The 22,672-nt window shown below is 38.5% G+C and overlaps 4 protein-coding genes across 7 annotated transcripts; 3 read left to right on the top strand and 1 right to left on the bottom strand.

The window, feature by feature from the left end:
• Nucleotides 1-1,191: 1,191 nt before the first annotated feature.
• On the top strand, nucleotides 1,192-1,999 carry LOC140832787 (uncharacterized). The gene has a single exon (XM_073196982.1). It carries the CDS (start codon nucleotides 1,354-1,356, stop codon nucleotides 1,879-1,881), a length of 528 nt encoding a protein of 175 aa, XP_073053083.1. The 5' UTR covers nucleotides 1,192-1,353; the 3' UTR covers nucleotides 1,882-1,999.
• On the top strand, nucleotides 1,827-5,918 carry LOC140832769 (sulfite exporter TauE/SafE family protein 3-like). Of its 4 annotated transcripts, none has more exons than XM_073196942.1 (14): nucleotides 1,827-1,870; nucleotides 2,628-2,707; nucleotides 2,875-3,130; nucleotides 3,275-3,434; nucleotides 3,535-3,735; nucleotides 3,809-3,870; nucleotides 3,959-3,986; nucleotides 4,205-4,287; nucleotides 4,352-4,438; nucleotides 4,518-4,568; nucleotides 4,885-5,106; nucleotides 5,282-5,375; nucleotides 5,497-5,637; nucleotides 5,717-5,917. In XM_073196942.1, exons 3-14 carry the CDS (start codon nucleotides 2,906-2,908, stop codon nucleotides 5,800-5,802), a joined length of 1,440 nt encoding a protein of 479 aa, XP_073053043.1. In that variant the 5' UTR covers nucleotides 1,827-1,870; nucleotides 2,628-2,707; nucleotides 2,875-2,905; the 3' UTR covers nucleotides 5,803-5,917. The 4 variants fall into 4 exon arrangements, with proteins under 4 accessions (XP_073053043.1, XP_073053052.1, XP_073053062.1 ...); XM_073196951.1 differs by lacking the exon at nucleotides 1,827-1,870 and adding an exon at nucleotides 1,879-1,897; XM_073196961.1 differs by lacking the exon at nucleotides 1,827-1,870 and adding an exon at nucleotides 2,360-2,502.
• Nucleotides 5,919-11,779: 5,861 nt separating this feature from the next.
• LOC140832758 (uncharacterized) lies at nucleotides 11,780-13,700 on the bottom strand. The gene is made up of 3 exons (XM_073196931.1): nucleotides 13,045-13,700; nucleotides 12,355-12,540; nucleotides 11,780-12,280 (listed from the first exon to the last, which is right to left on the bottom strand). The coding sequence occupies exons 1-3, from the start codon at nucleotides 13,483-13,485 to the stop codon at nucleotides 11,999-12,001; spliced, it is 909 nt and encodes a 302-aa protein (XP_073053032.1). The 5' UTR covers nucleotides 13,486-13,700; the 3' UTR covers nucleotides 11,780-11,998.
• Nucleotides 13,701-21,262: 7,562 nt separating this feature from the next.
• LOC140832751 (uncharacterized) lies at nucleotides 21,263-22,329 on the top strand. Its single transcript, XM_073196920.1, has 2 exons — nucleotides 21,263-21,631; nucleotides 21,953-22,329. The coding sequence occupies exons 1-2, from the start codon at nucleotides 21,494-21,496 to the stop codon at nucleotides 22,109-22,111; spliced, it is 297 nt and encodes a 98-aa protein (XP_073053021.1). The 5' UTR covers nucleotides 21,263-21,493; the 3' UTR covers nucleotides 22,112-22,329.
• The last annotated feature ends 343 nt before the right edge of the window (nucleotides 22,330-22,672 follow it).

The raw sequence follows: 22,672 nt of genomic DNA, 5'->3' as shown, positions 1-22,672 counted from the left end.
CTTTTGAGTACAATTAATTCACAAATTTCAAGTTTTTTTTCAAACAAAAATTATGACGAGATGTTAGGATCAAGTGTTTATCATTATTATGTCAAAAACTATAGTTATTATCAAATACATGACTTTATTTTTTATAATCCATGGCAGCACAGAGTACAACTACTTGGGTGTTAATGGGTCGAATGTTAGGTCTATGAGTTTGGGGAGACATATGTCTATTTGCAAGTATTGTCTCATATATCTTGGAGATCAGTCTTGCATTTCCATACAATCGGTCATGTCTCCAACAAAAACTATATTACCCATTACGATTTGACATCACTATTTTACAACTCACTTAACCAATCAGATCATGTGACATAATATCAGTAGCTTGACACACCAAAACTTTTGAGAAGACCACTCAATTCAATATTATTCTCAGATATTTATGCTTTAACTCGACAATGGTTCATTTCATTTTGTTCCTTGATTATGTCTTATGCTCGACTTCTATTTTATTTTCGTTAGTACAATATTTCATTCCTTTATCATTTTTGATCGTGTGTTTTTTTGAGTAAATAGAATTTTGGTATATAAATTATTGATAAATACACAAACTGATACATAAATTATTATAAACAACTTAAATAGTACATGATTAAACACACAAATAAATTTTACTCATAATATAAATTTCTTTTAATTCATTTTATTTTTCAAGATTATTTTATTAATTAAAATTGTAAAAATAATATAAAAAATATTATTTTATTAATTAAAATTGTAAAAATAAATTTAATAAATAAGTATCATATTATTTGTATAAAATATTGTAATTATTAACTATAAATAATATAGTAAGTATCATATTATTTGTATAAAATATTGTAATTATTAACTATAAATAATATAGTCAATTATAAAATATTTATCAATTTATAATAAAATGATAAATTTCTATCTATCTATATTATAATAATATTATGATGATATATCAATAAAAATAAAACTCAATAAATAAATCATACATAAAACTAAAATATATTTAGTATATTGATAAAAATATAATAAAATATATGCACATATAATATTTTTGATAAAAAACTAAATGATAAAAATAATAATAAAAGTAAAATGAATCACTTGAATTTGCTTTAAACGTGGTGGCATCAGATGTCATCAGCTCTTCTTACAACCGACTCTCAGGAGCAATTTACATATATACCCGTATATTTTAGCTCATCCTCGTGCTAAAGCGAAGCAAACTGTAGGGTCAAATTCGGGATTTCATCTTCCGCTCCTCCCCACCACCGAATATGAATCGCCGCCTCGACTAAAGCTACAGCGATTCTCTCAAATCTCGTCGATGACATGGATGCGGCCGACGAAGCAAAAGGATTTTTCGACTCAATCAAGCCGCCACGGCTGGAGGATGCAGGCCTGGAGGATTGCGCGTTGCCTCCGGACCTCATAAAGGAGGCTTTTCGCAAAGCCGCATCCGCCGTTAAGTCGGTCATCACAACATCTGACGAAGAGGGTGAATCCGGAGGTCAATGTGTTGATGATCCGTGGGAAGATTCAACGGACGTGGTGATAGGGATTGCGGATGGGATAACAGCTCCTTCTGGAGGCTGCGTCGTCCAGAAAGGCGGTGGATTGACGGAGGCTCCTGGTGATGAGGTGGCAGTTCTTGGTGGGGATCCGAACGAGAAAGGGGACACGGTGGTGGATCCAGATCTTCCGGCGAGTGGGGATGCTTGCGTCGATGGATTGCAAGGCTTGGACATTGGGGGAAATGGCCGGGGCATCTTGGGAAAGAAGCTCGTGGATCGGAAAGCTGACGTGGATGAAGAGGACGAGGGCGGAGATAGACCGACTTTAGCGGAAGGTTATGTGTGAAAATATCGCCATTAATGTAATTTGAGTGACCTGAGCTTGTTAGTTTCTGTTAAATCTCAACTACCATTTTGTATTGTATTTTATAAAAAAAAAAATTAAAGTTCCAATCTTTTCATCATTTATCTCGTGATTTGACTGAATTTCATGTCAATTTTGTTTCCATACTAACAAAGTTTTGGTTGCCAAGTCTTTTAGCTTGGGGGATTGTTTGGACCTTGCAATAAATAATCATTTATGGTGATATAAAGACCGGCTTTCATTAATGTTTTCACAATTGGTTATTTGTGTCTTACGCAATGTAGAGATCCAAAAATTTTGCAGTAATGTACAGAGTGAATCAAGGCTTAAAGAATATTTATTTTATCAGGTTTTGATTTGAAGAATAAATATTACACTTCCATTCTCAGTGAAGAAATAATTAAGACTCACACGATGATGAGATCATGAATTTGGAATGGTGGGTAAGTTGTGAGTTTCACTTAAGAAAGATCGTGGAATTAAGTGTCGTTGATTTTTCTCCACGATACCACAACAGCATATGTAGTTGATTACTTTGTTTACTAATTACAAGTTTTATTTCACGAAGGCCTTTGTCTTTTTTTGTCAAATTCAATTACGAAGGTTTTCTTTCGGACCCACAGTACTTGCACTTGTTTTTTATGAGTTGTGGTAGGCCACTTTACGCATGTTCTTCATACAATCATACTCTTTGACAAGAGTTGATAGTTTTAAATTGATGGTTTAAGGTTGGCCTGGGCATACAGACTTGCTTAAGGTTTTGAGTGCTTCTACCGACGTCACAGTGATAGCGTTGCGTGTTTTGGAGGTAATGAACGCATCTCTTGCTGTAGAGGATTTATCAACTGTTTTTCCAGAAATTTCTTCCAAAATCTTTTGACTTTCTTTTCACAGCTTGGTCGATGGCGATTTTTTTTTTGGTGGTTTGAAGTTGATCTTTTATTTAATTTTAACTCGTAAATTTGTGTTTTTAAGGTGAATAAGAAGTGGGATTTTTAGAACTTCGATGGCTGTGGTTGGAGCAGAATTTAAGAAGCCATTGAAAGGAATCGCTTTGATTGTGATTGGTGCAATTGTCTTAGCTTGCGGGGTTGTTTCTGCAGACGAGGGTTTGAAGCAGGGGATTGCAAGAAATGATGGGAGTATGGAAAATTCTGAATATGGTTACTTAACCAAAACAATCAGCCTGTCGCTGCGTAATGATGAAACACTTTTTGAACATGTTTGGCCTGTACGTTTCTCCATTTGCCTTTTCTTGTATTTTCCATCATTTGAATCTTGTTAGATTGTTTAGTTGCTGAAAACATGATAATTTGTCAAATCATCAAGTCAATTTCCATTTAGCAATTACTATTCTCTGTGAGATGTTTCACAGAACATGGAATTTGGCTGGAGAATTGTAGTAGGTACAGTTATTGGATTCTTTGGTGCTGTTCTTGGGAGTGTAGGAGGCGTTGGTGGAGGTGGCATTTTTGTCCCAATGTTCATTTTAATAATTGGATTTGATCCAAAGTCATCAACAGCTCTATCAAAATGTAAGGGATTATATTTACAACTCTGTACGATATATCAAGTTCCTTGCTAAATCTTACTTTTGGTCAAGGTACCAAGTTTAAGCCTTCTGTTGTTGGTCAGGTATGATAATGGGTGTGGCGATTTCTACTGTTCATTTCAATCTGAAGCTCCGTCATCCTACACTCGACCTTCCACTGATAGATTATGATGCTGCTCTTCTTTTCCAACCTATGCTAGTTCTTGGGATCAGTATTGGAGTTTTCTTCAATGTGATTTTTGCAGAATGGATTGTTACGACCATGTTGATAATTCTATTTGTAGGTAAACGGAATGGTTCCCTTTTTGCAGTATTTTTATCTCAAGGTCGGATGTATATTGGTTTGTAATTTTACAGGTACTTCAATTAAGGCATTCTTCAAGGGCATTGAAACCTGGAAAAAGGAGAGCATAATTAAGGTTGTGGCCTGGAATTTCACTTCCTCTAGTGCACTATTATATTGAATATATTTGATCTGTGGTTTTACTCTCTTGCTTTTGACTCCAGGAAGCTGCCAGACACAGTACTTCTAATTGTGAGCATTTCTATACTCCATTTCATGAAAGATTTGAAACATGGTTTTGAAAAACTATCAAGCTTTCATCAACATTGATGAATAAGTAGAATCGGTTATGTAAAAAATTCACAGGAAGACACTTTCTTAAGATTAATCATAGTTGCTTGTCAAGAAATCCTAGCTACTAAAATTCAGTATCTTGTATTGGTCTTTTCATCTCATGTTTTAAACATCAGATGATGATGTTCCATATGAACGTCTACCTGGGGGCCCAACTAATGAAACTCGAATGCGAGTCATTAAATTCGAGCCACTGGAGGTAATGCATCATTAATTCCGAAAGTCCAAAGACGTTTTCAAGGTTTAATTTACAAGTGTTACAGGTCTCAACCATAAACAATGTTTGCTGGAAGGAGTTCAGCATTCTTTTTCTAGTGTGGCTCATCATTCTCCTACTCCATATTGCCAAGGTTATTCAGCAAGACCCGCTTTTATGATCTCTTATTTCCTGTGAGCTCTTGTTGAGAACTCGGTCGCATATTTCTTCAGGATTTAACGGCCACATGTTCGGTAGAATACTGGATAGTCACCCTCCTGCAGGTATTTTTTTTTTCTTCTCACAATGTGGAAAATTAGAGAGAGAGAGAGGGGGGGGGGGGTGGGGGGGGGTGTGGATGGAGAAACCAATTTTTTCTTTATTGTATTTCAATCCATTCATATATGAAGAGTACACGTGATATGAGTTGCACTATTGATAAATGTTACATTTTTAAAGAAAGCAAACGTTTGCTCGTTATTCTACTCTACCCATTCTTGGACTCTGATTTGCCACTGCTCCTTGTGTGCGTCATATGCATAGATTTAGGCAAGATGCAATGTTAACTAATGATGTTTTGATTGTGTAATTCATCCTTAGATTCCGGTAACTGTTGTAGCCTCTGGATATGAGGCAGTTTGCTTATACAAGGGCTGGAGGGTGATGGGATCTAAGGGGGAGGCACAAAATACTTGGACAATATCCCAGTTGATTTTTTGTTGTTTCTGTGGGGTTTTGGCTGGTATAGTAGGCGGGCTGCTTGGGCTTGGTGGAGGATTTATTCTAGGGCCATTGCTTCTTGAACTAGGAATTCCACCCCAGGTGAATTTCTTCACTAAAATTGTAATCTTTCATCGGATCAAGCCAGTTATTACAAATACTATGTAGTATATTCCGATGGCTCATCGTCTAACGGGAAAATCTCGTTCTGAATTTTGGTACTGTGCCAAGTTAAAGTTCACAGATTCATATCATGGTTCAAATTATTGTGACACAGGTCTCGAGTGCCACAGCCTCATTCGCGATGGCATTTTCTTCATCCATGTCCGTGATACAATACTATATCTTGAGGCGATTTCCCACATCAAGTGGTATTCTCATCCAGCTTTTCCATTTCTCACAACATATTTCGATTTTACTGGCAAGGACCTCATGGAAACTTGGCAAAAGGTGGTGACTGTCATTTCAATATCTTGCAACTCTTTCTTGCAGCCCTTTATTTTATTGTGGTGGCTACGATTGCTGCATTGGTAGGGCAACATATTGTGCGAAAGATGATCAGCCTATTTGGGAGAGCATCAATAATCATCTTCATTTTGGCCTTCACAATCTTTGTGAGCGCAATATCGCTAGGCAAGTATTATCGAAAATCGCGATTTCAATCACATGTTGAAAGGGTTGTTGAACAAAACCTTACTCCTCTTTTTGGCAGGTTGGATTGGCATATCAAATATAATTGGGAAGGTAGAAGGAAAAGAGTATGTGTGGTTTTACGACATATGTGAATATGATGCTTAGTTCTTATTTGGAACATTTGTTGTAATACTTTTTTGTTGTCTTTTGGTAAATGTGGCTAGTTTCCCAATTCCTATATTTAATTTGACAAAAACTTGGGTGAGACGGTCTCACAGATCATCTTTTATGAGACGGATCTCTTATTTGGATCATTAATGAAAAAGTATTACTTTTTATGATAAGAGTATTATTTTTTATTGTGCTTATTTGGATCATTAATGAAAAAGTATTATTTTTTATGATAAGAGTATAATTTTTTTTGTGAATATCGATAGAATTGACCCGTTTCATAGATAAAAGATTCGTGATACCGTCTTACAAGAGATTTATTCATTTAATTTTGCCTTAATTGGTAGTGAAAAGTTGTTAAATAAAAATATGAATTAATATATTTATCAGAAGAAAGCACCCCAAAAGATTCAAGATTGTTGTGAAAAAGTAAAAATTTATGGTAAAAAGTAAAAATTTCAAACTCTCAAAATTTACCAAAATACACATTTTATAATATTTTTTTCTCTACTCAATTGTGATTTTCTTCACAAATGAGAGATCTATTTATAAAGTTTTTTTACACATAATCAAAAAATAAAATTCATCATCACCTACATCATCACACACTAATTTTCAATATTTACAACTCTTATTTTCAACATTCAAATATTCAATACACACATTTTAAATTATTTTTCAACACTCCTCCTTGTGATGATGATCATGATACGATGATGTCTTCATTACGTATTTTGTACTGCCTCGTTAAAAACTTTACTTGGAAAAACCCATTGGGATAAAAACCATAGTAAGGGAAAAAGAGTGCAGTCACGTAAACTCCCCCTGATGTTGACATGAACAATTCTTCACAAATTTTGTAGATTGCGCATCCCAATATTATATATGTGCTTTCTGAATATTGACGTAGGAAGTGCCTTTGTGAAGAGATCTGATGAGTTTTCACTTGATTGAATGTGACGAACATCAATACATTTATTCTTCTCAAGCTCCTTGGTGAATGCGAAGAACTTAAGAGGAATATGTTTAGTTCTGTCGCTTTTTATGTATCCTTCTTTCATTTGAGCAACACATGCAACATTATATTCATATAGTATCACAGGCTTCTCATCGAGTGATAATCCGCATGAAATTTGGATATGTTGGGTCATTGATTTTAACCACACACATTCACGACTTGCTTCATGTAGTGCAATAATCTCGGCATGATTTGATGAAGTTGTTACGAGCGTTTGTTTCTGTGAACGCCAAGATATTGCAGTGCCTCCACGAGTAAATACATATCCAGTTTGGGAACGTGCCTTGTGTGGATCAGATAAGTATCCAACATCAGCATAACCAATTATACTTGGATTAGCATATTTTGAATACAAAAGTCCCAAGTCTGTCGTTCCTCGTAGATAACGGAATATATGTTTAATTCCGTTCCAGTGTCTCTTTGTTGGATATGTGCTAAATCTTGCCAACAAATTCACGGCAAAAGATATATCAGGCCTTGTACAATTTGTAAGGTACATAAGGGCACCGATGACACTTAGATATGGTACTTCTGGACCAAGAATATCTTCATCATCTTCACATGGACGTAATGGATCCTTTTCTATGTTTAATGATCTAACAACCATTGGAGTACTTAAAGGATTTGCTTTATCCATATTAAAACGTTTAAAGATCTTTTCTGTATAATTTGTCTGGTGAACAAACATTCCACATTCTTTTTGTTCAATTTCAAAACCCAGACAATACTTGGTTTTTCCAAAATCCTTCATTTCAAATTCTTCCTTCAAGTATGACACAACTTCTTGAATTTCCTTATTCGTTCCAATGATGTTTAAATCATCAACATATACAGAAATAATTACGCATCCGGATGTTGTTTTCTTAATGAAAACACAAGGGCATATTGAATTATTTACATATCCCTTTTTCATCAAGTGACCACTTAGTCGATTATACCACATTCGACCTGATTGCTTTAACCCATATAATGATCTTTGTAATTTCACAGAATAACATTCCCTGAGTTTTGAACTTTGTGCTTCAGACATCTTAAATCCTTCAGGGATTTTTATATATATATTACTATCAAGTGATCCATATAAGTAAGCTGTAACAACATCCATAAGATGCATTTCTAAATTTTCAGATACCGCCAAGCTAATCAAATACCGAAACGTAATTGCATCCATCACAGGAGAATACGTTTCTTTATAATCAATTCCAGGCCTTTGAGAAAAACCTTGTGCAACAAGTCGAGCTTAATATCTTACTATTTCATTTTTCTCATTTCGCTTTCGAATAAAAACTCATTTGTATCCAACAAATTTTACACCTTCAGGTGTAAGGACTATAGGTCCAAAAAGATTACGTTTATTTAGCGAATCTAATTCAACCTGGATGACATCTTTCCATTTTATCCAATCCTGCCGATTTTTACATTCACCAAAAGAATTTGGTTCATGATCTTCGTTATCATTTATGATGTCGATTGCCACATTATAAGAAAATATACCATCAATTTCATCTATATCTTTTCGGTTCCATATTTTTCCAGTATTAATGTAATTGATAGAGATTTCATGATTCTCGTCAGTTTGTGGTTCTGACAGAACATTTTCATCATCATGTGTTTCTTCAGGAACACCATTCTCTATTTTGTGATCATCATGTGTTTCTTCAGAAACATCATTCTTTATTTTGTGATCATCGTGTTTCTCTATTAATTTTTTTTTTCGAGGATTTTTATCCTTGGAACCGAATGGCCTTCCACGCTTCAGGCGTTTAATGACATCATGAGTATCTTCCATTTGTTTCTTTGGAATTTGAATTCGAGCAGGGGCATTTGCAGCATGTATATATGATTTAGTTACCCCTTTTGTGTCTGCAAATGCATCTGGTATTTGATTTGCTATTCTTTGCAAGTGTACAATTTGTTGTACATCTTTTTCACATTGTTTTGTTCTTGGATCCAGATGTAACAATGATGATACATACCATGTAATTTCCTTTTCGGTATGTTTCTGTTCTCCTCCTAACATTGGGAAGATTTCCTCATTAAAATGACAATCAGCAAAACGTGCTGTGAACACGTCGTCTGTCTGAGGTTCAATATATCGAATGATTGATGGACTATCATAGCCGATATAAATTGCAACCTTTCTTTGATGTCCCATTTTCTTTCGTTGTGATGGTGCAATAGGCACATACACCATACATCCAAAAATTCTCAGATGAGAAATGTCTGGTTCTTTACCAAATGCAAGCTGTAATGGGGAGTATTTATGATATGCACTTGGTCTGATGCGAATTAATGAAGCAGCATGTAAAATACATGTCCCCATATAGAAATAGGGAGTTTTGTTTTCATAATCATTGGTCTAGCAATCATTTGCAGACGTTTAATCAATGATTCAGCCAATCCATTCTGTGTATGTACATGAACAACAAGATGCTCAACAATGATTCCCATAGACATACAATAATCATTGAAAGTCTGGGAAGTAAATTCACCAGCATTATCAAGTCTAATTTTCTTGATTGTATAATCGGGAAACTGATTCCTCAATTTTATTATTTGAGCAAGTAATCTTGCAAATGCAACATTTCGAGTTGACAATAAACATACATGTGACCATCTGCTGGAGGCATCAATCAATACTATAAAGTATCTGAATGATCCACATGGTGGATGGATTGGTCCACAAATATCACCCTGAATACGTTCAAGAAACATTGGTGATTCAGTTTGGATTTTGACTGGTGATGGTCTTATAATAAGTTTTCCAAGAGAACATGTTTTACATTGAAACTTATTATTCTGAAAGATCTTCTGGTCTTTCAGTGGATGACCATGTGTATTTTCTATAATTCTTCGCATCATTGTTGAACCAAGATGTCCCAATCGATCATGCCAATTGGTTAATATCGAAGAATTATCAACTACCATGTTTGATTCAATGAGACTTATATGTGTATAATGCAATCCAGTAGGGAGCATTGGTAGTTTTTCAATCATATATTTCTTTCCTGATTTATATGTGATAAGACACATATATTTCCCATTCCCTTCATTCATTGTTTGAGTATCATACCCATGGGAATATATATCATTAAAACTCAACAAATTTCTTTTCGATTGTGGTGAATATAAAGCATCATTGATCAAAAATTTTGTACCATTAGGTAACAAAAATTGTGCTTTACCACATCCTTTAATCAAGTCTACAGGACCTTGATATTGTATTCACCGTTGTTTTTGTTGGTTTTAGTTCCAAGAAATATCTTTTATCTCGGATGATAGTGTGCGTTGTACCACTATCGGGTATACAAACTTCAGCTTTGCTCATAGCATTTTCCATATTTGAACTTCAAAAAAATATGCAATGAAATAAATTACTGACAATATATATTTAAATATAACACATATCATAATTATACAATAAAACATTATTCTATGAATACATGAAAAATAAATTATTGTACATTTATATTCTACCATTATATTGTTCATTTTCAGAGAAATCGTTGAGAAAATATGCAGCATCAATATTTTTCATTTCTATCCCACCAACATATTGATCATTTCCAGAGAAATCATTCATAAAATCATCAGCATCAAAATGAGTTGAATCACTCAAACGGTCACTGCGTTCAGTGAAGTTGGTCTCCTTTTCTTTCCCCTTTAATGATTCTTTATAAAGTTTACAAAGGTGCTCAGGGGCTCGACAAACTTTGGACCAATGTCCTGGAGTATCACATCTGTAACAAGAACTTTCATATCTTTTTGAGTGATTCTCATTAACACTTGTACTCTCATGATGCCTTTTCTGTGGATGGTTTGGGATGCTCTTTTGAGATGAGTTATAAAAATAACTATCTCTATTATTTTCAAAACCACGGCCACGTCCACGATCACGACCAATTCCACGTCCACGTCCACGACCACGACCTCGACCTCGACCAAAATCTTGTCTTTGAATTTGATTTTGGTTCCGAGGTTTAAATTCATTTTTACTTACAAGCATTTACTTCTGGAAATGATGTTGATCCAGTGGGTCGGGACTGATGATTTCTCATTAATAGCTCGTTGTTTTTTTCTGCCACAAGAAGACAGGCGATGAGCTCAGACTATCTCGCAAATCCACGTACTCTATATTATTGCTGTAGAGTAATATTTGATGCATGAAACGTGGAAAATGTTTTTTCAAGCATCTCAGATTCTGTGACCTCATGTCCACAAAATTTTAGCTGCGAGATTATTCGATACATCGCTGAATTATAATCAATGACTTTCTTAAAATCTTGGAATCTTAACATATTCCATTCATCACGGGCGGTCGGAAGTATAACTTCCCTTATATGTTCGAATCTCTCTTTTAATCCCTTCCACAAAGCCATGGGATTTTTTCAGTCAGATATTCACATTTCAATCCATCGTCGAGATGTCGACGCAAAAATATCATGGCTTTTGCCTTTTCTTGTGACGTGCATATGCCATTTTCTTTAATGGTCTCGCTTAGACCCAAAGACTCAAGATGCATTTCTACATCTAGAGTCCATGGCATATAATTTTTCCCAGTAATATCAAGAGCGATGAATTCGAGCTTTGTCAAGTTTGACATGGTGGTACTTTTTCTTCTGTTTGGAGCTTGGAAAAGTATGTAGGACTTTTAGAGCTTCGTGCTGATAACGTGTTGTGAAAAAGTAAAAATTTATGGTAAAAAGTAAAATTCTCAAACTCTCAAAATTTACCAAACTACACACTTTATAATATTTTTCTCTCTACTCAATTGTGATTTTCTTCACAAATGAGAGATCTATTTATAGAGTTTCTTTACACATAATCCAAAAATAAAATTCATCATCACCTACATCATCACACGCTAATTTTCAATATTTACAACTCTTATTTTCAACATTCAAATATTCAACATTCAAATATTCAATACACACATTTTAAATTATTTTTCAACAAAGATATCTTTATTTCTTCAAAAAAATCTTATAAATTACAAAGAAAAGAAAACTGAGACACCCAATTTCATCCTTTTGTCTAAAGAAAGATGGCGCAAAACATTTAAAATATAAAACATCCATCAAAAAACAATTATGGACAGAAAACTTAACTGCATCATATCTTGCAACTTTCCAAGTTATGTTTCGATCGACCAGACATAAAGTAGAACGGATTTCAACTGTAATCGCACGAGTTCTTCTTGAACTCGATAATCTTGTTGCTGGTGGAGTCGATTTTCAACGGGCACGAGATTGTTTTCCGGTGTTTCGTCCTGACCAGTTTACCGACCACATCTCCTCGGGACTGTACGGTGAAATTCAGCATCAAAGGTACTTGAACAGCATTGTTTGAACCAACCTGGAGGGTTGATCCGGCGCCGTAAAGGGGAATCTTTGTTCCTTCTATGTGCACTAACACAGTCCGACGGCTTTTTCTCGGCTGAAAATATTTTTTGAGCTGCAATAAAATTTAATGAAATTATTTATTAAATTTACATGCTATAGATATTAATTAAACTATTATCTAGTTACCTGGCCACTGGCAACGACGAAATCTGAGTAGAAGAGATTGACTGGCATGGAACTAACATGAATCCCATAGAATGTAGCTGGATTGTATATGCTAAGCTTCAGGGATCCATTAAAATTCAGCATGTTTGTCGGAACGCCGGAGGAGTCCGAACCGGAGCCGATGTAGAAGTTGCTTACGGACAGACTCTGCTAAGGCCATTCAATTGTTGAATTAAGATGTGAAATTATATTTTTGTACAATTGCTTGGTTTTGCATGATTAAAATAATTTAATATCTATTTGTTTTGAGATGTAAAAGGGCTCTCAATTGGGAAAAAAATATCTCTCTCAAGTCAAAATGAATAGAAATTAGAAACCTTCAAATATTACTAAAAATAAAGAAGAGATAATAACTACTTGAACACAAAAAATTTTGTTAAATGGTATCTCGAGTCTATTTTGTGAAATAAATATCTTATTTAAATACTTTTTTAAAATTATAAATTTTGATCCAAACTAACTCTACGATGTCTATACGATTTATGTTAAAACATTGCGATATAATTTTTTATTTTTATTTTTTTACCGATTAAAAAATAATAATGCCCTTTTATTTGTAAAAATATATGTATATTTTAAAAAGTAATAATTAAATTAAAATTGACTTTACGTAAATATTAAAAAAGGGTAAAAGAGTGAATGTGTGTGTACCTTGACGGCAACTTCAGCTTTGAAAGGCCTTGCGGAACCCCAAATAATGAGGCAGAAGACAGTAAAGAGAAGAAGGAAGCCAGCCACCGCCATCGCCGCCTGGCACCGCCGCGTGAACTTCTTGTCATCATCGAATTCATCGTACTTCCCCTCTTCCACTATCACATCGCACTCCGGCCACCCTTTGTCGTTTCTTTTCCTCCCCTTCCGCCCAGAAGACGGCAATATGCCGGAGAATCTGCTGGCGGAGGAATTTCGAGAGTGGCGGCCGAACGACTGGTGCGACGGAGATTCCATCGGGCTGGGCTGCATGGATGATTTGTCTCCGTCGTGTGAATCCCTGGAAGGGCTCTGCACGTAGTAGACATGGCGTTTCGGTGATCTTGAGGGGGAAGACGGAGCTAGACTCGTGACGTCGGATTCTGATTTTGCATGCTGCATTTTTTTGGGTTCTTTCTTCAAAGAATTTCACGGCGACGGTGCTGAAATCTGACTCCCCGATTGTTGAAAAACAAGAATTTCCAACAGTCAATCACATTCGAGCTGAAATCAATTCAAGAATCTGAAAACTGAAACCTTGAGATTCATGGAAAAAGGTCTGATCCAGTGCATCTGTTTCGAGACACTGGAATGGATTTATATTGTGCAATTTTAATGAGAAGAGGCTGTCGAGGATACAGTTCGTGAACTTGGAATCCGAGGCTGGGTCCTCGCCTCAGTCGGAACCTGTGCATGGTTTGTGGTTCTGAATACATTCGGTAAATCTTTCTCATTGTTCGTAAAATGATATTATATAATTTCAAGAATATATTTATTTCATTTTAGTTATTTTTACAATCTAAAACTATCTTGATCAGATATTTTTATCCACATTGATGAAATTGTATAGATAAAGAACATTATGATTATTAAAATATTTGAATAAAATATATAATAATATTGACTATGCGATTTTGTTGATTAAATTTTGGATGAGACTATAAATAATTTTTTTTATTTATTAATAATTAATGAATATTAATAAAAATAATAATAAGTAATTTTAATTCACATTTTTTATATATGTTATCTGAATAATTAATTATTTGATTAATGTAAAATAAATAATCAATATAAAAATATACAAAAAAATATTTAATTGAATTCAATTATTAATCGTATCAAACTAAATTTAAAACATTAAAAATTTTGAAATATTTGTTATTGGCAAAAACTTGTATGAGACGGTCTCACGAGTCGTATTTTGTGAGACATATATCTTATTTAGGTCGTCCATGAAAAAATATTACTTTTTATGTTAAGAGTATTACTTTTTATTGTGAATGTCAGTAGGATTGACTCGTCTGATATATAAAAATTCGTGAAACTGTCTTATAAGAGACCTATTCTGTATTATTTCCGATACTTTATTCAGTTTCGTAATAAATAAACAATTTGAAAGTATTATTGGTATTTGATAAAATGCAATATGATTGTAGTAATTAGTTTTAGAAAATTGTATTCTCCTTATTCAATGTAAAATAATACAGCAATATTCGTAACCAGCATCCGAACCTAGGCATGGATCTTGCTCTGGGTTTGAGGAAGGGGAGTGTCGGCAGCCAGTGGTCGCTATTTCTGGGTTTTAAATATTTATTTGTCATTATATTTAAAAATCAAGAATTTGGACAAGCCACCTAATTTAGATTCTTGGATTCCAGTTGTTTTGGGCTGTTTTTATTTTTATTTTTAAAATAATAATAATAATATCGTGGAAATCAGGTCTCATTGATTATGGATTTGGACAAGCCACCAATGCTATAATATTTATTTAGAGGCGTGGTTGATTTTCTTGTGTGGTTAAATAAAGTTTTTTGAAATTAATTTCTTGAAACTTTTCCAAGAATTTATATAAAAAGATACCATAAATTTTGTAGATAGAGGGTTTTCAAAATATGCATACAAGTATTTGATTTTTTGTAGATTTTGGATCAAGAGAATTAAATATGGGTTTTTAATGTTGCTAATTAATTATTTAATTAAGGTCCAATTGCACATTAATAAAATGGGCCAAACCCACGAATTATCTTCCAAAGAACTCTAAAATAACCCATATATCTCCTTTTCTAAAACATTATCTTTTAGGATGCATTCAAGTCAGATTCGAATATCATACTAAGCGAACTCCATTCGAAAAAAAATCAGTATTCTTGAACTCAACTCGACTCGATAATGTGTTAACTTGATTTAGACTCTCTTTTAATTATAAATAAATAATATATATGATACTCACGGGAAATTTAGGGTCCGCTCCCAGCAAGTGTCACTAGTACAGACGCAGGGTCTTGAAATGATCTTGAGCCTGAAATCACGAAAAAGACCGTTAAGAGGGGGCCAGGAGGGTGTCCTGACGACGTAGCCCCTCCGACGCTCAAGTCAGTGACTGGGGATATAAAGGGGAGCAGCTAAGGGTGCTGCTGAAAACAATATAGTGAATTTCAAATCATACGGTTAAACCTGATATTTATAGGAGAATACCTGGGCTTGTCATGGGCCATTCACCTGTGGGCCTTAAAGATGGGCCGGGAGTTTGGGCCGGATCTTGAGGGTTCATCCCTGGGGTATCACCAGTCTCCCCCTCCCGAGTCGAACTGAATCGCAGGTTCAAAGTTCGATTAGTTGTGCTGTCCTCGGGTTACAAGGCGTGAATTATGCAGTTTTCCTCTGCCGCTCACTGCCTCGACTCGTCGCCATGTCTTGCCTATCTCGTCCTCACTCCTTCGTAGCCACGTCCGCCCTCTCCCTTGCATTCTCACCCCTCGCACCACCTCGCCAACAGCCCTCTCCCTGCGCTGCCAGCCTCATCTTCTCTAAGCCACGTCAAAGCCTCACCCTCGCCCGCAACACCCCGCCGCCTCTTCATCTCGCCCTCGCCAGCACTCACTCAATGCAAGCGCCTTGCCCCATCTCGCGTAGACAGCGCCTCGCCCACTGCTGCACATCACCTCGCCCATCTCTGCTTTGCCCCGCTGCCCTTCGCGAGCCCTCGCACACGCACAACGCCCGACCATTAGCACCCGACTCGCCAAGCAACCCTCACGCCCGCCCCTCGAGCAGCAGCCCTCACGCTCGCCCTTTGCCATTTGCCCGTCGACTCGCCAAGCAGGCCTCACGCTCGTCCCTTCGCCTAGCAGACCTCACGCTCGCCCCTCGAGCAGCAGCCCTCACGCTCGTCCCTTCGCCTAGCATACCTCACGCTCGCCACTCGCGCAGTAGCCTTCACGCTCGCCCATCGTCGTTCGCCCCCCGACTCGCCCGACAGCCAGCTCGCCCAAGCGCGGCCCGCCCTCGCCCACGACAGCGCACGCTCGCCCCACATCGTTCTCGCCCGTAGCCCCTTCTCGCCTCGCCTTACGCCATCACTCACCTCGCCCTCGCCCCACCGGCTAGCCTCGCCTTGCCCTATCACCTCGCCCAACACCTCGGCCAGCACCTCGCCCTCGCCCCAACCAGCACCTCGCCCTCGCCCTCGCCCCAACACCTCGGCAAGCTCGCCCAGCCCCGTGCCACGCTCGCCCAGTGATGAGAATTTTGATATATTCCCTTGCGAAGGGTTGTGTGATTTCTGAAAAAATTATGGGGGCGTTGCCCCCACACCCCCACGACCTAACCGGGCAGGTCGATCCCCGTAATTTTCGCAGCGGCCAACATTGTTCGTTAACGATAAACGAAATAAATTTTTCTAACACAGTATGCCCTCGTCGCCCCCATCTTCAAGGTCCTCTACTAAGCTTTTGAAGGGAAATAGTTTCCACTTCCCCGTGCCCTTGACTCCTCTGCTAAAATAGTTCATAGCAGGAAAATAAAATTCAACACCTCCACCCTCTAACTCCTCTGTTAGGTGACGCCATAGCATGAAGATAAAATTCAACACCTCCACCCTCTAACTCATCTGCTAGGCGATGCCTTAGCAGGAAAATAAAATTCAACGCGCCCACCCTCTAACTCCTTTGCTAGGCGATGCCTTAGCAGGAAAATAAAATCAACACCTCCACCTTCTAACTCCTCTGCTAAGCCGGGCCTTAGCAGGAAAATAAAATTCAACGCGCCCACCCTCTAACTCCTCTGCTAGGCGATGCCTTAGCAGGAAAATAAAATCAACACCTCCACCCTCTAACTCCTCTGCTAGGTGATACCTTAGCAGGAAAATAAAATTCACCACCTTCACCCTCTAACTCCTCTGCTAAGCCGGGTCTTAGCAGGAAAATAAAAACTCAACACCTCAACCCTCTAACTCCTCTGCTAAACCGGGCCTTAGCAGGAAAATAAAAACTCAACACCTCCACCCTCTAACTCTTCTGCTAGGTCGGGCCTTAGCAGGAAAATAAAATTCACCACCTTCACTCTCTAACTCCTCTGCTAACCGGGGCCTTAGCAGGAAAATATAAACTCAACACCTTCACCCTCTAACTCCTCTGCTAAGCCGGGCCTTAGCAGGAAAATAAAATTCAACACCTTCACCCTCTAACTCCTCTGCTAGGTCGGGCCTTAGCAGGAAAATAAAATTCACCACCTTCACCCTCTAACTCCTCTGTTAAGCCGGGCCTTAGCAGGAAAATAAAAACTCAACACCTTCACCCTCTAACTCCTCTGCTAAGCCGGGCCTTAGCAGGAAAATAAAATTCAATGCGCGCACCTCTAACTCCTCTGCTAGGTGATACCTTAGCAGGAAAATAAAATTTTTCTCATCCCCAACTCTGCTCCTCTGCTAGGCGATGCCTTAGCAGGAAAATAAAATTTTTCTCATCCCCAACTCTGCTCCTCTGTTAGGCGATGCCTTAGCAGGAAAATAAGATTCTTCTCATCATCTCGTAATACAACAACATCCACAAACTTAATATAAGAACTTGACTTTATTAAATTTCAACATAATATAAGACAAATTCAGAAACGAAATACAGCAAAATTCAAGTCAAGATAAATATTCTCTAAGGTGGTAAGCTGTTCCCGAGCCTCTTTAGAGTCTTGCCCTGCGCATTTTCCAACTTTCATCTCTGCTCCTCTTGTACCTCAATAGGACAAAGTTACTCACTTCTTCCTTTCCCAATCATGTTAAGCTCCACACGTGATCTTTTTCCCTCCCCTCTCACTACCCCTTCATAACACCGACGCGCGACTATTTGGTCCCCGCACAAGACCCCAACTCCTTTTCCCACAGGAAACTTAAGCTTCTGATGATAAGTGGAAGCTACGGCTCTAAAATCCTTTAGGGCTGTCCGTCCTAGAATCCCATTATACGCTGAAAAAATATCCACCACGGTGAACGCTATCATCTTTGTCACCCGCCGAGGATCAGTTCCCAAGGATAGGGGAAGCACAATCTGACCCAAAGGCGGGATGGCGTGTCCTGCAAACCCATACAGTGGGTGGATACCAGCTCAAACTCAAATCTTCCCATCTTCATTTGATCAACGTGCTCTTGAACAAAACGTTCACGGAGCTTCCATTATCAATAAATATTCTCGCCACATCATAATTTGCAATGATGGTCGTTACCACCAAGGCATCGTTATGTGGAGTCACAACGCCTCGGAGGTCTTCCGGCCCAAAGTTGATGACGAGGTCTTGTGGTAAGTCTGCACCCCTAGATATTTCAAAATTCTCCAACCTATTCCCGTGCGCCTTTCGCGCTCGCCCGAAATCTCCATCAGTAGCACCCCCCGAGATCATATGAATAATTCCTCTCGTAGGGTGGTTATCCTCATTCATTCCCCTCCTCGGTTCCACGAGCTCCTGAGGGACATCTTGACATCCACATTCCCCTCTCTGCTCACCCATCCTCTGATTTATCCATGGAGGGCCTTGACCACGCCTAGGGGGCGAGCGAGACCTTTGTCGACTCCTTAATGAGGATTCTTTTCGTCTATCCCGTGAAGGCAATCTAGCACTGCACCCAACCCTTCGCGACTTCTCCCACCTTCCCGCGGGCTCCCTCACCTCCATCACCTCGTCCCGACTCCTATCTAGGGGAACATGAGATGAGAATTGTCTTCTACTACTAGTTCTGTCTTCCTCTTTTTCCCCCGCACCCCTCTTCCTTCCTCCTTTCTCCGCTCCCTCAACTCTACTTCCTCCGGGCCGGCTCTCCATCCTTCTGTACCGTTGGGCATCTTCCAAGTTTACATATTTCTCAGCTCGAGCCAACAGATCATCATAGCTCAACGGAGGCTTCTTGACCAGCGACTTGAAAAACTCCCCTCCCCTCAGTCCTTGTTTGAAGGCACTTATCATGATGTCAGGGGTAGCCGCTGGTATTTCCAGCGCTGCACTGTTGAAACGCTGGACAAATTCTCGTAAAGTTTCATTCTTTTGTTGTTTCATCACGAACAGGCTCAAATAATTTTTCTGGTGGCTCTTGCTGCTAGCAAATCGGTGCAAGAAGGCAGCTGAGAAGTCTTCAAAAGAACGTATAGAGCTGGGCTGCAAAGTGTTAAACCACTGCTGTGCTGACCTCACCAACGTGCCCAGAAACACCCTGCACCTGACTCCATCAGAATATTGGTGCAACAGAGCCGCATTCTCAAACCTCTCCAAGTGTTATTCGGGGTCCGTATGTCCATCATATTCTCCAACGTTTGACTGTCGGAAATTTGGAGGAAGCCCCTCTTCCAAGATGGATAGTGAAAAAGGGCTTCTTTTCTTGGGTACCGGCTCCCTGCTTCCTACCTGCTCTCTCAACCTCCGTATCTCCTTCCACATCTCCCCCATCTCACTAATCTCCCCACTTTGGAGGGGATGCGTCTCTTCAACCCTGCTCTGGTGGATTTCAACATTTTCTTCACGCTCCTCACGGGCAGCATGTTCCTCTACAAACATAGACTCTTGATTCTTCTTCATGGCCTCATCCACTGTCCGGGTGATAAATTGACCCAACTGCTCCAGGGTCAAGTTCCCCACATTTTCATTAGGACGTGGTTGCTCGACCCTGTTCTCTTGACGAGGCTGTTCTGTTCGCGCCTCCTGATGGGGTTGTTCCTGCCTTGCCTCAGCATGAGACTGTTCGGGTCCCCTCTGAGGACGCGATGATGCTGAGGTAGCTCTTCTACTCTCTCTCTTCCCTACCATCTCTACGTCTCAACTCAAATCTTCCCACAGACGGCGCCAAGTGATACTCACGGGAAATTTAGGGTCCGCTCCCAGCAAGTGTCACTAGTACAGACGCAGGGTCTTGAAATGATCCTGAGTCTGAAATCACGAAAAAGACCGTTAAGAGGGGGCCAGGAGGGTGTCCTGACGACGTAGCCCCTCCGACGCTCAAGTCAGTGACTGAGGATATAAGGGGGAGCAGCTAAGGGTGCTGCTGAAAACAATATAGTGAATTTCAAATCATACGGTCAAACCTGGTATTTATAGGAGAATACATGGGCTTGTCATGGGCCATTCACCTGTGGGCCTTAGAGATGGGCCGAGAGTTTGGGCCGGATCTTGAGGGTTCATCCCTGGGGTATCAATATATAATCGAGTAGCTCGCGAGTTACTCTAAGAAACACATGTAAAACTCGAGCTCGACTCGATTAAATATTCAAGTTACTTTCGAGTTTCAATTGAGCCGTTCACAAGCAATTCAAGAATAGCTTGGCTCGTTTGCACCCCAACTCATGTTTTTATTATAAAAACTCTCTAGTTTTTCTGAATATATTCTTGGTAACCGAATAATTTTCGATATTTATTTTTACATTTTTTACTTTGGAATTGACATTACATATCCTTTTGTCCACCAACAAAAAAGATGTTACATTCAATATCAAAATTAGTCACGTAGGGTAAGTACAAAAGCTAATCGGATTTCGGCCTATTCCATTGCCCCAAGATTGAACCCATTCTTGCTTTATCATAAGAACTACATTGGAATGATGAATGACTTTAACTTTAGATGATTGTGACCACCCACAAAACTTGTTTTTTTTTTTTGGGAATTGTTGGAGTGACCGCTAACCATTCGGATCGACTGTCCACCCGGATTGGGGTTTGTTTCACCCTGTCCATGCAGGCAGTGCCTACACGGACAATGAACGGCCCAGATTACTCCACATGAGTGATCTTATAGTGAAACGTCGCCTCCGTCTTGACGAAGAGTATGGATTAATTTGGGCCTCATCAGGCCTATCCTTGACGTAGTTACCCACTGGACGAATACAGATAAAGGGAAGGACGCTAAAAAGTCCTTAAAGTGTGGGAGTAAAAAGGACGCAAGAATCTATCACATGAAGAAAGCCGCTTATATAATGACAATACACTTGTAAAAAATGTACACAGTGAAGGCGAAGCGAATGATGAGTAAGCTAAGCTAAGCATCTCGCTGATATCATCTTCGCGATCAATCCAAAATTTCCTTTTCTGGGTTTTCGAGATATTTGGGTTTAGGTGTAGGAAAACGAGTAAATTAAAGGTGCGAACTTGAGACTATAAGATGTTAGAAGGGAAAGGTTTGATACAGGATACAGATATGCCATTGAAGATGCAGATCCAAGCAATGGATTTTGCTTCCCAGGCTCTGGATCTGTATGATGTCGTTGATTGCAAATCAATTGCTGCCCACATCAAGAAGGTCGGTTATCCATTTCTTCTTCTTCTTCTTTTATGTTGCATATATTCGTCTGGCCTCGCATCGCGAGGTTTTAGAAAAATTAGAACTTTTGTTCGGTGAGATTTTGAATATGATGCTCTGGATATGGATAACTATTTTAGGACAAAGATTGGATTGTCTTCTTGTTGAATTTGCTTCTCGGGCATGTCATTTTGGTGCTCAAGTTTGTTTGAAAGCGCTGTCTTTAAATGATATGTAGTAAACATAAAATTTACCAGTTTTCTAGTTACTCTATGATATACTTAGTAATTTGGAAAGTTTTGTGTTTGTGTAAATCGGCAGGAGTTTGACAATAGGCATGGGAATGGATGGCAATGTGTGGTGGGATCAAACTTTGGGTGTTTTTTCACACACAAGAAAGGGAGTTTCATATATTTTACACTTGAATCTCTCAAGTTTCTCATCTTCAAAGTTTCTTCCTCTCCCCCATCTTCTCCTTGATCAGACGGATTTCAAGATTGGATTATGCAAGTAAGAATGGTGCGAGTTTCATATCTCTGTCCTTGCAACTATTTAGCACGATGTCCAAAAATGATCCACTTTCGAGGTTTGTTCATCATGTAATGCTCTAATGCGGTGGGGTGGCAAGAATGAAGTTCAGTTTGTATATTTTCTTATTATATAGATATATTATTCAGAAAAAGAACATGTATCATTTAGCTACTACCTATCAAGGCCAAATGTTCTAAATTGAAAGCGATGTTAACTGAAATTGAGACTATACCTTGGTCCACTAGCAGCCCAATTTGATTTGAAGAGAAAGACGTAGGCGAAAAGCAAGTGAGAAATTTCAAGGAAACACGACTCGAAGCATCTTCTGCCTTCACAAAAACTCATAGTGTGAGACTGATATCTTCCTCATCCGATCATGAATATTATTTTATGCCAGAAGTATTTATTTTCGTTTCAAATGTAAATCGACCTGCCTCACTGATCTATATCTGGAGACTCTAGAAGGAAATCTAATGGTGCGATGGTGTGATATTAATGTATAGGATAACT

The sequence above is a fragment of the Primulina eburnea genome, chromosome 1 (assembly GCF_022965805.1).
Source record: "Primulina eburnea isolate SZY01 chromosome 1, ASM2296580v1, whole genome shotgun sequence".
NCBI classification, from domain to species: Eukaryota; Viridiplantae; Streptophyta; class Magnoliopsida; order Lamiales; family Gesneriaceae; genus Primulina; species Primulina eburnea.
This window is presented reverse-complemented; position numbering and strand designations above follow the sequence as displayed.

What these genes read in the sequence shown, in the direction of transcription:
- LOC140832769 (XM_073196942.1), top strand. Translation starts at nt 2,906, where the DNA reads ATGGCTGTGGTTGGAGCAGAATTTAAGAAGCCATTGAAAGGAATCGCT. An exon ending in CAGACACAGTACTTCTAATT is followed by an intron (nt 3,987 to 4,204) that starts GTGAGCATTTCT and finishes TTTAAACATCAG; the next exon opens with ATGATGATGTTCCATATGAA. An exon ending in TCCTACTCCATATTGCCAAG is followed by an intron (nt 4,439 to 4,517) that starts GTTATTCAGCAA and finishes ATATTTCTTCAG; the next exon opens with GATTTAACGGCCACATGTTC.
- LOC140832751 (XM_073196920.1), top strand. Translation starts at nt 21,494, where the DNA reads ATGTTAGAAGGGAAAGGTTTGATACAGGATACAGATATGCCATTGAAG. An exon ending in TTGCTGCCCACATCAAGAAG is followed by an intron (nt 21,632 to 21,952) that starts GTCGGTTATCCA and finishes GTAAATCGGCAG; the next exon opens with GAGTTTGACAATAGGCATGG.
- LOC140832758 (XM_073196931.1), bottom strand. Translation starts at nt 13,485, where the DNA reads ATGCAGCATGCAAAATCAGAATCCGACGTCACGAGTCTAGCTCCGTCT. An exon ending in AAGCTGAAGTTGCCGTCAAG is followed by an intron (nt 12,541 to 13,044) that starts GTACACACACAT and finishes TGGCCTTAGCAG; the next exon opens with AGTCTGTCCGTAAGCAACTT. An exon ending in TCGTCGTTGCCAGTGGCCAG is followed by an intron (nt 12,281 to 12,354) that starts GTAACTAGATAA and finishes ATTTTATTGCAG; the next exon opens with CTCAAAAAATATTTTCAGCC.
- LOC140832787 (XM_073196982.1), top strand. Translation starts at nt 1,354, where the DNA reads ATGGATGCGGCCGACGAAGCAAAAGGATTTTTCGACTCAATCAAGCCG.